The sequence below is a fragment of the Pipistrellus hanaki genome, assembly GCF_964339955.1.
Source record: "Pipistrellus hanaki genome assembly, chromosome: 1".
NCBI lineage: Eukaryota > Metazoa > Chordata > Mammalia > Chiroptera > Vespertilionidae > Pipistrellus > Pipistrellus hanaki.
Genome location: NC_140503.1, coordinates 188,522,027 through 188,537,502, shown reverse-complemented (window position 1 = coordinate 188,537,502; position 15,476 = coordinate 188,522,027). Strand labels below are relative to the sequence as shown.

General features: G+C 48.4%; 1 protein-coding gene across 3 annotated transcripts in view; it reads right to left on the bottom strand.

Annotated features, from left to right (window-relative positions):
• UGDH (UDP-glucose 6-dehydrogenase) overlaps positions 1-13,322 on the bottom strand; it is a 33,749-nt gene extending 20,427 nt beyond the window's left edge. The window contains exons 1-2 of one of the 3 annotated variants that reach the window (XM_084901008.1): positions 13,049-13,322; positions 6,150-6,318 (exon numbers count right to left, since the gene is read on the bottom strand). In XM_084901008.1, the coding sequence (XP_084757134.1) occupies positions 6,150-6,311 (162 nt within the window). In that variant the 5' untranslated portion in view covers positions 6,312-6,318; positions 13,049-13,322. Of the gene's footprint in view, positions 1-6,149; positions 6,347-13,048 lie in introns of all 3 variants that reach the window. The other 2 variants (XM_084901009.1, XM_084901010.1) reach the window with 2 other exon arrangements.
• Positions 13,323-15,476: the final 2,154 nt, after the last annotated feature.

The window sequence follows — 15,476 nt, the reverse complement described above, 5'->3', positions numbered from 1 at the left end:
TGTCCTGCTCTGAGCCTTTACTATTCACAATCCCTGACCCAACACGACCCCTTTTATCTTCTTCAGACTATTTTCCCTCTCAATTCCAGGCAAGATAGATTACCAATGTCAGTCATCTTTATTTCATGTCCCACCAACAAAACTGTCTATATGTTTCTCATCCTTGTTTGCTTCCTTCAGTCTCCAAGAAGTTTTCAAGGCTTCTCCCTCCATTTGTGCTTTTGATCCCATCCTTCAGCTCTTTCTACATCATTCCATCAACTAGCCCTTTCTTCTTACGCTTTTGACGATTCCTTCCCTATGTGATTTGTCTACTTTAATTAATGTACTCGATAATCAAATATAAATAAAGTCATTGCATTTACCCTGTGCCTCTCCTCAGTGACCATCCCCTCTTCTAAATTAAACTTAAGAGTCTTACTTTTTTTCTACTCTTTTACCCTCAAGCTCCTATCGTTGGTAATTATTCTTGCAAAAGTTATAATCCCCTTCATTATGCAAAATGTAATGAATATGTCTCAGCCCTTATTTCTCCTGTATTTGTGAAAGTTGACAGCTTATCTATTGATCCAGCAAACATTTATTGAACACTTACTGTGTGCTCTTCACTGTGTTTGTCACTCATAACCAAGGCATACGTCTGTATAGGTTTGCACTATTAAGACTCTTCTGGTATTTGGTTTACCTTCTCTGAAATTCTTCATTGCTTCTCTATGGCATTTCCTCCTACACATATCATCATGATTTGCTTTACATAGTTAGGTGCTTCTATGTTGGGGACATAAATGTTTTTATTTTTTTATTTTTATTTATTTTTTTAAATATATTTTATTGGGAGGATCCAAGATGGCTGCTCGGGTATACACCTAGCCGCAGCAGCTCACAACAATTTCAAGGGAATACAACTAAAATGTAGAGTGGACATTGCCCAGAGCTACAGGTAGTCGACTGACTGAAAACTCTACAATAGGAAGGAGGGAGAAAACCAGAAGGAAAATAAGAGGAGCTGAAAAAAAGCCTAAGGTACGGAGACATGCTGCGCGCTCGCACGCACGCGCGCGCGCGGAGAGGTCGCAGCCGGAGAGGAGGAGAGGGCTGGGTGCTGCCTGGCGTTCCCTAGCAGGAAGGAAATAGAATCCCCAGCCTGGGCTGAACCCCCGAACCGGCAGCGCTGAGCCCCAAGTTATGTGCCAGACCCTGGGGACCCAGGCTCCGGCAGGGGGAGACAATCCCGGGGGACGGCGAAATGCGGGGCCCCCAGAGTCGCGCGCACATGGCGCGCAGAGGACTGAATGTTGACTCTGATGCTGGATTACCCTAGCCGGAAGAAACAAAGCCTCCGGCGGCGGCTCTGAGCCTCAGTCCAGACCGCCCCGAACTCCAGGTCTGGGCCAGTCCCTGGGGACCCAGGCTCGGGCAGGGGGAGACGGAGCTGTGAGGTGGAGTCCTGGGAGCGCGGCGAAAGGCCGAGCCCCCGGAGTCGCGCACACTGTGCGCAGAGGACAGTCTGTTGACTCTGATCCTGGACTCCCCTAGTGGGAGGGAGAAAGAAAGCTCCAGACTGGAGGAACGCCACGAGGAGCAGGAGCCCCTGCCGGACACCGGCCAGCCGGGCGCCAGCAAGGAGCCGGGCGACGGGGCCCCCAGTGGGGGGGGTGCCCCTGAGCCTTCGACTGCTGAGCGCTGGCAACGGAGCCAAGGACGGGGGCTGCTTCCTGGGCGGCGCCGACCCCGGCAACAGGCTGGAGCAGCCCGCGGAGAACAAAGGGGTGCCACAGGCCAACCTGCTGAGCTCCCAGGACAAGGAGGAAGAAACCAAGGAAGTTCTCAGTGTGAAGAAATCAAGTGAGAGCAAATGATAGTGAAATTACTTGGGAAAGAATGCAGAGAGGATCTTGAAAGATCAAAGACTAGGTCAGAGCTCAACACACCAGCCAGCATTGCAACATAAATGCGTTTTGTTTTTTTTTGAAAGAGAAAAAAAAAAAAGAAGAGAGAAAAGGGACAGAGTGTTGGAACGGCGGCGACCAGGCCTGGAGTGGCCAGGCACAAGGCAGTGGCGGCTGGGCCCGGAGCAGCAGTGGCCAGGCCCCAGAGCAGCAGCGGCCAGAACAAGAGCATCAACGGCCAGCACTGGAGCAGCCAGACCTGGGGCAGTGGCAGCCAGGCCTGGGGCAGAGGCGGCCAAGCCCAGGGTGGCCAGTCCAGGAACACCCAGACGCGGAGTGGCTGGGCCCGGAGAGGCCCGGTCCAGAGCAGCCGGGTTGGGAGCAGCCAGGCCCAGAACAGCAGTAGCCAAGCACGGAGCATCCAGGCTGGGAGCGGCCAGGCTCGGAGCAGCCGGGTCGGGTGCGGCCAGGCCCGGAGCAGCGGCGGCCAGGCTGGGAGCGGCCAGGCCCGGAGCAGCTGGGTCTGGTGTGGCCAGGCCTGGAGCAGCGGCTGCCAGGCTAGGAGCGGCCAGGCCCGGAGCAGCAGCTGCCAGGCTGGGAGCAGCCAGGTCCGGAGCAGCCGGGTCTGGTGTGGCCAGGTCTGGAGCAGCGGCTGCCAGGCTGGGAGCGGCCAGGCCCAGAGCAACAGCTGCCAGGCTGGGAGCGGCCAGGCCCGGAGCAGCCGGGTCTGGTGCGGCCAGGCCCGGAGCAGCGACTGCCAGGCTGGGAGCGGCCAGGCCCGGAGCAGCCGGGTCTGGTGCGGCCAGGCCCGGAGCAGCGACTGCCAGGCTGGGAGCGGCCAGGCCCGGAGCAGCCGGGTCTTGTGCGGCCAGGCCCGGAGCAGCAGCTGCCAGGCTGGGAGCGGCCAGGCCCGGAGCAGCCGGGTCTTGTGCGGCCAGGCCCGGAGCAGCGACTGCCAGGCTGGGAGCGGCCAGGCCCGGAGCAGCCGGGTCTGGTGCGGCCAGGCCAGGAGCAGCAGCTGCCAGGCTGGGAGCGGCCAGGCCCGGAGCAGCCGGGTCTGGTGCGGCCAGGCTGGGAGCGGCCAGGCCCGGAGCAGCCGGGTCTGGTGCGGCCAGGCCCGGAGCAGCGACTGCCAGGCTGGGAGCGGCCAGGCCCGGAGCAGCCGGGTCTGGTGCGGCCAGGCCCGGAGCAGCAGCTACCAGGCTGGGAGCGGCCAGGCCTGGAGCAGCAGCTGCCAGGCTGGGAGCGGCCAGGCCTGGAGCAGCAGCTGCCAGGCTGGGAGCGGCCAGGCCTGGAGCAGCAGCTGCCAGGCTGGGAGCGGCCAGGCCTGGAGCAGCCGGGTCTGGTGCGGCCAGGCCCGGAGCAGTGGCTGCCAGGCTGGGAGTGGCCAGGCCTGGAGAAGCGGCTGCCAGGCTGGGAGCGGCCAGGCCCGGAGCAGCCGGGACTGGTGCGGCCAGGCCCGGAGCAGCGGCTGCCAGGCTGGGAGCGGCCAGGCCCAGAGCAGCTGGGCCTGGTGCGGCCAGGCCCGGAGCAGCGGCTGCCAGGCTGGGAGCGGCCAGGCCCAGAGCAGCCGGGTCTGGTGCGGCCAGGCCAGGAGCAGCGGCTGCCAGGCTGGGAGCGGCCAGGCTCGGAGCAGCAGCTGCCAGGCTGGGAGCGGCCAGGCCCGGAGCAGCCGGGTCTGGTGCGGCCAGGCCCGGAGCAGCGACTGCCAGGCTGGGAGCGGCCAGGCCCGGAGCAGCAGCTGCCAGGCTGGGAGCGGCCAGGCCCGGAGCAGCCGGGTCTGGTGCGGCCAGGCCAGGAGCAGCGGCTGCCAGGCTGGGAGCGGCCAGGCCCGGAGCAGCAGCTGCCAGGCTGGGAGCGGCCAGGCCCGGAGCAGCCGGGTCTGGTGCGGCCAGGCCAGGAGCAGCAGCTGCCAGGCTGGGAGCAGCCAGGCCCGGAGCAGCGGCTGACAGGCTGGGAGCGGCCAGGCCCGGAGCGGCCGGGACCGGAGCAACCGGGCCCAGAGCAGCCGGGTCGGGTGCGGCCAGGCCTGTAGCAGCAACAGCCAAGTCCAGAGCAACTAGGTCGGGAGCGGCAGTGACCAGACCCGGAGCAGCTGGTTGTGGAACGAACCAGAGCAACAGAGGCCAGGCCCGGAGCAGCCAGGCCCGAAACAGCTCGCTCCTCGCCTGTACCTGCCCACGGCTGCCTCTCAGACATGGCTGGAAACTTTTGCGGGAACTTGAGGGTCTGCTGAATCAAGTGATGAAGGCTTAGATCTGGATGTGTTGAGTTAGTATAGCGCTGGGGTGTTGATCTGTGAGTGCCTTGGGTGGGGCCTGGATGAGGCTGGTTGACCTATTTGAAAATGTCTTTTGTGTGAAGTGTATCCTTGGGCATGTGGAGGTATTATTGATATGAGAAAATGCTAAGTAACAGATTTACTATCTGAAAAGGGATTTACTATCGGGGAAAGGGAGGGAGGAAGAGACTGAACATAAACTGTGCACCTATGGATGAGGACAATGGGGGATGGGGAGGGGGCAGAGGGTAGGGTGGGAACCTGGTGGAGGGGGGAAGAAATGAGGAACCTTTGTAATAATATGAACAATAAAGATTGATTTAAAAAAAAAAAAATAAATAAATAAATATATTTTATTGATTTTGTACAGAGAGGAAGGGAGAGAGATAGAGAGTTAGAAACATCGATGAGAGAGAGTCATCGATCAGCTGCCTCTTGCACACCCCCTACTGGGGATATGCCCGCAACCCAGGTACATGCTCTTGACTGGAATCGAACCCGGGACCTTTCAATCCCCCAGCTCTATCCATTGAGCCAAACCGGTTTCGGCCAGGGGACATAAATGTTTACAATGGCTATATCCTCTTGCTCGATTAATCCCTTTATCATTATGCAATGTCTTTCTTTGTCTCTTATTATAGTCTTTGTTATAAAGTCCATTTTGTCTGATATAAGTATTGTTCGTTTGCATGAAATATCTTGTTCTGCCCTGGCTAGCTAGCTCAGTTGGTTACGGTATCATCCCGATATGCCAAGGATGCAGGTCCAATCCCAGTCCCTGGTCAGGGCACATACAAGAAGCAACCAATGAGTGCATAAATCAGTAGAAAAACACATCAATGTTTCTTTCTCTTTCCTCTCTCTCTCTCTCCCTACTTCTCTCTAAAATCAAGAAAGAATAAAAAGGGCTTCTGCGGTGAGTGGCACATGTAGAGGAGCTTGATTGTTCTACATGTGGAATCGACATAACGAGATTTCGGAAACAGTTTTTTGGTTCTTGGGCAGCTGGTGATCATTGGTCCTGGCGCCCACAAAAACAAAACAAAAAACAAAAATCCTCAAACAAACAAACAAACAAACAAAGCAAAACAAAGTAAAATAAAATAAAGAAATAAAACATATATCTTTTTCCAGCCCTTTGCTTTCAGTCTGTGTATGTCTTGAGTTCTGAGGTGGGTCTCTTACAGACAGCATTATATATGGGTCTTGTTTTCTTATCCATTTAACTACCCTATGTCTTTTGATTGGAGCATTTAAGACATTGACATTTAAGTGGTTATTGATAGGTACATATTTATTGCCATTTTTTCTTTATTCTCTCCCCCGCCCCCCTGTATTTATATAGAAAAATACTGAATAGAAAATGCTACCACCAAATTTTCCAATGCTTCCCTGTTGGGCTTCAAAATCATATCATGAATTCAATTACAATGAAGTAACTTTTAAAAAAGGATGCAGAGACCTTAACAGAATAGTTAAAAGCATGTTTTCTTAACTATAAATTCTCTAAATTCAGAAGTTTTGAAGTTCCAATTAAACAAACTTGTGATACTAAACACTAAATATGAAAGGCACCATTTACCAATCCAAGGTTTACCTGATCTAAGTACAATAATCCAAGAACTATAACAGACTTATATTATAAACATCCATAGTTTTATTTTTACTGAATACCATTTTTTAAATTTTACTATTATGTTATGGTAGCCATAGTAAAATTAAAAAGTAGAGAAAAAGATTACCCATAAACTCACTGCACTAATACAACCATTATTAATATTCTAATTTACTTCTTTCCAGTCATTTTCCTGGTCATACTTGACATAACTGTAATTATAATGCCCACAACACTATATATCTAGATTTTTTCACTTAATTTCCATCAGTTTTGATCGTAGATTTTTTACATCAATAGTAAGTTATTTCACAAAACCAGTAAGAAAACAGAGAACATCAAAGAGTTGTACAATATGGTTTACCTCATAAATAGGGAGCGTAGGGGAGTTCCATGCATTGATTCTTGATTCATTGACGTCAACAACCGTCACCCTGATCTCAGGGCACATCTGAGCTATGACACTGCACGTGGGTCCTCCGACGTAGCCCGCACCGATGCAACAGATCTTCTTAATTTCAAACATGACTGCGCTGGAAGAGACACAGTAGGCCTGTTGTACTATTGAAGACAGAAAATTTAAAGTCACCTTGCAGCCGAAACTGGTTTGGCTCAGTGGACAGAGCTTCGGCCTGCGGACTGAAAGGTCCCGGGTTCGATTCCAGTCAAGGGCATGTACCTTAGTTGTGGGCACATCCCCAGTAGGGGGTGTGCAAGAGGCAGCAGATCAATGATTCTCTCTCATCGACGTTTCTAACTCTATCCCTCTCTCTTCCTCTCTGTAAAAAATCAATAAAATATATTTTAAAGTCACCTTGCATATTCATCACAAAATAAAAACTGTCAAGGTGCCATATCTGGAAAGATTTCCTACATTCAAACTCATTAAGAATGATGAAAATAGTATAAAAAATAACATTCCAATTGGATAACCAAACCTGTTCTCAGCTGCACTAGTATGAAACGTAAGGAAAAAATTACAATAATTGGTATTCCTGGAGAAGAGCCACAAAGATTATAATGACCAAATATTTAGAAAGTCAAGAAGCAAAATTAAACCTTACTTAGGCCTCTTAACACACCAGAACAACTTTGATTGTGGAGGTAAAGTTCAAGGGTGAAATACAAGTGCAATTCCTGCTTAAATAAATGCTGGTATACAAAGGTCAGCCTTGAGACCGGCTTAGACAAACACACTGATAGTAAGATTAGTTCTGTAGTCCAGAATCGGCCTCTGAGATTATATTCTCTACCCAATCTGGCTTCAGCAGATTACTTTTAGGTATTTGACAGAGATCTTAAACTCAATTTCAAATTTAATCAGAAACTATGATGTAGTTAAAAGAAAGAAATTTGTGTGGTAACCAAAGCTGTAACACAGATTTTTTTTTTTTTAATCCTCACCCGAGGATATTTTTTCCATTGCTTTTTTTTTTTTTTTTTTTAATATATTTTATTGATTTTTTACAGAGAGGAAGGGAGAGAGATAGAGAGCTAGAAACGTTGATGAGAGAGAAACATCGACCAGCTGCCTCTTGCACACCCCCTTCTGGGAATGTGCCCGCAACCAAGCTACATGCCCTTGCCCGGAATCGAACCTGGGACCTTTCAGTCCACAGACCGACGCTCTACCACTGAGCCAAACCAGCTTCGGATCCATTGCTTTTTAGAGAGAGTAGAAGGGAGGGAGGGACAGAGAGAGAAAGAGAAAGGGAGAGAAACATCGATGTGAGAGACATATCGATTTGTTGCCTCCCACGTATGCCCCAATGGGCCAAAGATCAAATCTGCTCTTGACCACCGGGAACTGAACCAACAGCCCTTCTGTGCACAGGCTGATGCTCTTAACCACTGAATCACACCGGCAAGGGCTTGGCAGATTTTCAAAAACCATTAGTTAAATTGATTTACACTAGTCAAAATTACGAAGGACAAATTTATACATAAGAATGTCCGTTTATTCATTATAGTGAGAACAAAAACTGTCAAACTGATCAAATTCTTGGAACTTCACTCCTTGTCAAGACCTCGGACATCTAACTCATGGATTCCAAAGAATAGAAAAATGATAATCGGAGAGTTCAGGAACTTTTTGTATATTCCTACATGGATCAGAGAAGGCTGATCTAATTACCATGCCGGGCAAGCATATCCCTAATCTTCACTGGTTCTCTGAGTAGATTTCCCTACTGGAAACGAATGAGCTGACCAAACCATAAAAGTATCCTGGTCTGTATTATTAACAATTAACCCTGGCTTATAAATTGATCTTTAGTAGTCATAAATAGCAGCTATCAACTCATAGAGTCTAATCTCTAATGACTTTTTAAAACTGTATAAAGAAACAAAGTTTTAGTAAAACAATAAATACTAGAAACCTCCTGCAGGAAAATTCATGCACTGATGGGGGGTGGGGCATCCCTCAGCCCAGCCTGCCCCCTCTCACAGACTGGGAGCCCTCGGGGCAAGAGGCAACCCAGCAATCAGGGGAAGGTGACACCCCATCACACCTCGGTGCCAGCAGTGCAAGCCTCAGCTGGACCTGGTTACCTGAGCCTTAGATGGCCCTGGGTGGCTACACAGCCACCATCAAGGCTTGCCTGTGCCTTGGGCTGGTCCTGTGCAGCTGGGGGCTGAGGGGATTGAGGAACCCTGGAGACAGGTGTCCTGGTGGGGCTGAAGGGACGGGTGCTGCCATCTTTGAGGGCATGACAGTCAATTAGCATATTCCCTCCTTATTGGCTGTGGGCGCTGCCATCTTTGCACCAGCGGGAGGGGCAATTAGCATATTCCCTCTTTATTCAATAGGGTGAGCAGAAAGCAATACTCTTAATGAAATACACACAAAGAAATTTGTTTTTTGTATTGAATAGGTAATGCATTCATATGGTTCAAAAATTAAATCCATATAAAAAGATATATACTCTAAGAAGTCTCGTGCCTACCCCATCCCTACTACTTGGTTCCCACAAGCAACTCCTTTATTAGATTTTGTGTATCCTTCCAGTAAATACAAGTAAATATATAGCAAATTCTAATAATTTTTTCTCCCTAAATTCAAGTGATAGAATACTATATACACTATCAACATTTGTTTTATTTTCCACTTAATGCATTCTGAAATCCTATGCATTTCCTCTCTTTTCTCTTATTTAAAAAAAAAAAGTTATACCATATTTCATTGTGTGGATGTACTTACCAAAGCCATGCTAAATCCGGTATTCTCTCCTTAATAATCTAATTAAGTGGGTTGACAGTTTCTTATCATATGAAGCCATAAAAATATGGTATTCTTGCCCAGCTGATATGGCTCAGTGGTTGAGCATCGATCTATGAGCCAGGAAGTCATGATTCAATTCCCAGGCAGGGCACATGCCCAGGTTGTGGGCTGATCCCCAGTGTGGGTTGTGCAAGAGGCAACCTATCAATAATTCTCTATCATCATCGATGTTTCTAGTCCTCTCCCTCTTCCTTCCTCTCTGAAATCAATTAAATTTTAAAAATTATATTCCTGCCCTAACCGATTTGGCTCAGTGGATAGAGCGTCAGCCTGTGGACTGAAAGGTCCCGGGTTCGATTCCGGTCAAGGGCATGTACCTTGGTTACCGGCACATCCCCAGCAGGAAGTGTTGCAGGAGGCAGCTGATCAATGTTTCTCTCCCATCAATGTTTTTAACTCTCTATCCCTCTCCCTTCCTCTCCATAAAAAATCAATAAAGTATATATTTTTTAAAAGAAGTAGTGAATAGCCCTAGCTGGTTTGGCTCAAAGGATAGAGCATTGGCCTGCGGACTGGGTTCGATTCCGGTCAAGGGCACATGCCTGGGTTCCAGGCTTGATCCCCAGTGGGGGACATGCAAGAGGCAGCCAATCAATGATTCTCTTTCATTGATGTTTTGATCTCTCCCTCTACCTTCCTTTCTGAAATCAACATATATATATATATATATATATATATATATATATATATATATATATATATATAAAATAGTGATCCTAGAATGAAAATGAATTGAAAGAGTCTTGAATGCCTCTTTCAGGAAAGAATGGCCATAACAATCCATGAGACTACAATTTAATAACTTAAGGTAAAATGCTGAAAGTGACCTAAGAATCAATGGCATTAAAGTAGCTAAAATCTAATAACTCCACTGGAAAAAATAATAATAATTAAAAAATAAAAAAGGGCGGGGGGCCTGGGGAAACAAAGGGAATGATCAGCCTGGAGAGGGAGTTAAGAACAAGAATGACATTGTTTATTTCAGTCCTGTCTCCAGAAGAGCACACAGAATGTGGAAGTCAGAAGCTTTCTGATTTCAGAGAATAGGGCAAAAACAGGCTTTCCCAATGCTTGGATGGCATATTCCCCAAAATTCTTTGTTCTGATTCCATGCTGCCTTATGAATTCAGATTTCCAGGAACCATAATACTAGAAAGTGATGGCCTGGATTTGAGACACAAGTATTCCAGGCACTGAAGTAAAATTTCTCTACTGTAATCGCAAAGTCCCATTCTAGTGTATTCATCAGTCCCTTATGAGCTTAATCATCATAAGTTAACATTTAAAGCCTCAGTAACTTTGGGTTCATGGGAGGAGGGGGGATGGAACTACCTTCCAGATATGTAAGGCTGAAGATCAAGTTCTGAAGTGTAATGAACCTGAAAAACTTACACTGTAACACCCTTACTGGACAGCTAGCCAACTTCTCTAAGTAAAACCAATAAATCTAGAATACGTAAAAAGTGTCATCTCAAAGTATTTTTGGACCAGAAAATGTCTTTGGGTTACCACTTAATCCCACAGCTGAGAGGTAAATAGGAGAATCTATGCCCTCAATCTCAAGCAAAACAGGTGCTGGCTGCACATGCTTAAAAATGCAGAGTAATGCTGAACTTAGGGTTTAGATGTGAAGTCTCAGGTCACTGAGCACATCCCGGTGAGCAAAGTTCCTAAGATGCAGCAGAGAACTCACAGATCTCCTGGGCAGATTAAGCCACACAGGAGCGCTCCCTGCCACATGGAGAGGATCTGACTGAAAAAGAGCTGATTGTCCTAAACGAGAAGAGAGGGTAGCACAGGAGGAAAAGAAAACCAGAAGAAGCAAAAACTTATGCCCAGAGAGTAAAGTCAGCATAAAATAAATGCTAATAAAAGCAAATAATAATAATAAAAATAAAAACATGGATTGAATGTGTACGTGAGGCAACTTGAGCTCAAGAAGTTCATAGTTTAATAAGGTCCTCCCAGTTCTTAGCTGTTGCTGTTCGCCTTGATACCTAGAACAGGAGGCTCTCAATACATATTAATTGAATGAATAACTCTCCATAAGGGTCTACCTTTATAAATGAAGACTATTATTTTAATATCTTTCGCTCAGATGGCTGATCGGAGTATTTTTGCAGAGACTGCCCAGAAACCTATCACCTTCTCCTCTTTAGACAGAACTTCAGTTATGTCTTCCCAGTTACTTCTTATCCACCTTGACTGCAAGGCTGTATTCAGCTTGTCTCGCATACAACAGATGGAGTACACGATTGATAGCAGGTGGACCTGTGTTATAGAATTACATATGTTTCTGGGATCCCTACATTGCTATTTCATAGGAAGTGTGGCTGTAAATGACAATGGGAAAATGACGGGAGAAGTTGGACGTATGATCTGTGCAAATCCAAATAAATTATCTTTGGAAATTTCAATAACATTTTCAATAAGCTCTAATAGAGAGCTTGATACAGTGTTAGTGATATACTTTCCCCGACACGATGTCTTCTGATTCCATTTCCTATTTCTACTTTTTTGTACCTTCTGACCCTCCCTACTGGGGCTGTCAGGGAAATGGGAATGTTTGGTTTATAAGTCAGTTTGAAATGAGTTTTTTACCTCTGTATTTTGGGAAAGTCACAAAAAGCCAGGTGATTCCAAAACTACTCTTCATTGTAAAATTTTACAAATTGAGGTCAATATTTCTACCTAGCATATGTGGCTAACAGACAGGGAAGGTCCTACTACAATCTAAACTACATATAATTCCTCCACCTCCACGCCTCTTCAGTACACTGCACAAAGCATGAGACTAACTGTAGCTGGATATGTCAACTTCACAAATCATTTCAGTCACTTTCAAAAGTTATATACTAACAGATGCCTGACCCAGGAAAAATACTAACCAGTGAGAGAGTGCTAATGTTTGTATCTAAAGGGTTTCTTTAGCTGTGGAAATAGTGAGACTGGATGGAAAAGATTCTGTTATAGATTTTATGTTAGAGAAAGAAGTAGAGTGGTCAGAGAAGAAACGTGGTCCTTCTGATCAGGATTGTCTACCACTTACCTCTAACTAGATGCTGGATATTACCAAGCACATCTCTGAGCAGACAGTAAGCTCTTTCATTTCCAGAACCCCCCTGAAGAAACAGACCAGACTACTGTTCTCTATTTCTTAGGGGATTTGAGGAAACTCAAAGACTCACTGTGTCTTCCAGGGCAATCAATGGACAGCCCTCTTCTGTACATAGATCCATAAAAAGCTCCCAGCCAGAGAATCCCTCTTTTCTAGATTCCAGAATCCTCAACCCTACTCCATTACCTTCCTATTTAAGAGGTATAATTTATCAAGGAATTATGCAAACATGATCTCCTAAAGCACCCAGCACAGGCCTCCCCTGACATGAAATAAAACAATGTATATGGTGTAGCGGCAACAATGCATTCCAGGACAGCCCATACAAGATGCCACAATAGAATGTCTTAGGGTTTTGCCCTCAAAAGGGCTTCCTGGCTTCGTTTTCTCGTTAGTTTCTTAAAGAAGAGCCCATGGGGTGAAGAAAGCAGCAGCCCGCAGGTAAGCAGACTTCACACACCAACAAAAGACAATGCATGATTCTGAGACCAAAATGGGGTCCCTGACCAGGGGGCTGCTGCCTTCGGGAGGCCATCGGCCTTCGGGGGAGGGCCGGGGAAATCTCCTTTACTTCAACTCAGAAAGTGAGCAAAAGCAGAAAGAGATGCGCCTGGAAGACTCGCGATAAAAGTCTGGGATAAGAAGCCCAAGCAATGCCATCCTAGGGCAGCAGATCCAAAAGGCGATTCCCGCCCAGAGCCTAAAGGAGGAGGCGGGCGTCTTGAGGCAGAAAGCCCGGGACTGAGCGCTGGGAGGGATCGTGGAGCAGCGTGCACACCCCTTCCCCCGCAGCCCCGCTCCCTGCACACGCGGGACCCCGGAGCATCCCGCCGGGGCGGAGGGCCATCCCGGGAAAGGCGCTTACCCACTTCCAAGCACCGAGCGCGGCTTCCACTCCGGTCCCCACGCGGGTGCCCACGGCTCGGACAGCTCCTCCCTCCGGGCCGCACTGCAGCCGCTCCGCCAGGTCTCCTCTCCCTGCAACGAAAGTCCCGGGCCTGGGCCCGTATTTAAAGGCTCCTGCCCGAGAAGGCGGAGGCTTCATTCCCCTGCTGCCAGGCCCTCCTGGACTCCTCTCCCCGCCGCGAGCCAGCTCCTCCTCCTCCCGCCACACCAGGCCGGGCCCGCCCCTGCTTCCTGCGGGGGTTCAGGGTCGGGGCGGGGCGGGGGCAGTCGCGGCTAGGGATGATTAGGCCACGCCCCCTGTCGAACCTGGACCAATCGGATCTAGCCAGGTAGACGGCCCCGCCCCTGCCTCGAACAGCTGTGGGCGGAGCTGCGTCCGCATTGGTCCACTCGGGCTGCTGGGCGGGGCCCCGGGTGCGTCACAGCCTTGGTTGGTTGTGTGAGGCGGCGCTGGGATCACGGCGGCGCCCCGCTTCCCTCCCGATCATCGGGTGTTGGCTAACGGTCCGCGCTGAGGTGCTACCGCATGCGCACTGGGTCAGGCATGCTTCGGGGCTACGGGGATTGACGGGGAGACGAATCCCATTGCTACGCGAGGGGACCGGAAGGTCCGGAGCCCCCTTTCCGGTCTCCCCGGGAGCCCCGAGGGCAGGCCTCGTCATGGGCCCGCTAGATTGACGGTCAGACGGGGCCGGCGGCTGACTCCCCTCCCACGCCCTCCGGGCCCGCCTCACCCTGCGGGCTTGCGGCCTAAGGTTGAGTCAGATCCGGCCGGAGCCGCCGCCGCTTCTGGGAAGGAGACGCCTGACGTCTGGAGGATGCTGAGTCCTGTGGTGACTGGACCACGGAGTGCCCCCCGCCCCGATCCCTGGGGAGGAGAAGCTGGACACCCACGCCCTTCTGAGTTGTTTTGTAGAGTTGAAACTCCTGCCAAATTCAGGATCTGGGGTGTCTGTGCGTGATACTTAGCAGAATATGCAACATGGAAGTCCCGTGCGTGAGGGACGGTAAAATTAACTTAGGGAGCCTGCCCACTTTCAATGTGGAAGGCAGGTCTGTTTCGATGGCGACCATCGCAAGGTCATTTAAACCTCAAAGCAAAGCAGTCATGACATTTGGTTCCCTTCATTAAGAATTCCATCAGCTGCCCTAGCCTGTTTTGCTCAGTGGATGGAGCCTCGGCCTGCGGACTGAAGGGTCCCGGGTTCGATTCCAGTCAGGGCACCTGCCCAGGTTGTGGGCTCCATCCCCGGTAGGGGGCGTGCAGGAGGCAGCCAATGGATGATTCCCATCATTGATGTTTCTATCTCTCCCTCTCCCCTTCCTCTCTGAAATCAATAAAAACATATTTAAAATAAAAGAATTATATTATTACGTATCAATCTGTACTAGAAGTCAAAGCATTTTTAGATATGTCATGAAATCAATTAGATTATAAAAACCTTAAAATACCGCATAGATGATATTTTTCTTGATAGGATCATGATGACAACTTTTTTTTTCTTTTTAATATATTTTTATTGATTTTTACACAGAGAGGAATTGAGAGGGACCGAGAGTTAGAAACGTCGATGAGAGAGAAACATCGACCAGCTGCCTCTTGCCCACCCCCTACTGGGGATGTGCCCGCAACCAAGGTACATGCCCTTGACTGGAATCGAACCCGGGACCTTTGAGTCCGCAGGCCGACGCTCTATCCACTGAGCCAAACCGGTCCTGGCCATGATGACAACTTTTAAAAAGCTGTTGAATGTTGACTAAATAAAATAATTTGCTGTGGTTTGTATAAAGTGTGATAGTATACATAGGTGGTGTAAACTCTATGCAGTTAAATTCTGTCATCCATCAAATATTTAGTGCATTAGACGTTATCCTAGAAACCAAAGATGCAAAATGAATCAAGATCCAGTTCCTTATTGCAAACTCACAGCTAGTAGGAGAGAAATGAACACAAATAATTGCAATGCATGTACTACTATAATAGAGGGTATCAATTTTAAGTTGGCATATAGATTTGTTACCTATTACAGTTGGCTAATAAAAAATAATGTACTTTTCGCCGGGACCGGTTTGGCTCAGTGGATAGAGCGTCGGCCTGCGGACTGAAGGGTCCCGGGTTCGATTCCAGGCAAGGGCATGTGCCTTGGTTGCGGGCACATCCCCAGTGGGGGGTGTGCAAGAGGCAGCTGATCGACGATTCTTTCTCATCAATGTTTCTAACTCTCTATCCCTCTCTCTTCCACTCTGTGAAAAATCAATAAAATATAAGTAAAAAAATATATAAGAAAAAAAAATAATGTACTTTTCTATTCTTCCCCTTCTTATGAATTAATTTTTCTACCTATTAATCACTTTACATTTTTTGTTAGTATTTTGATAATAATCAC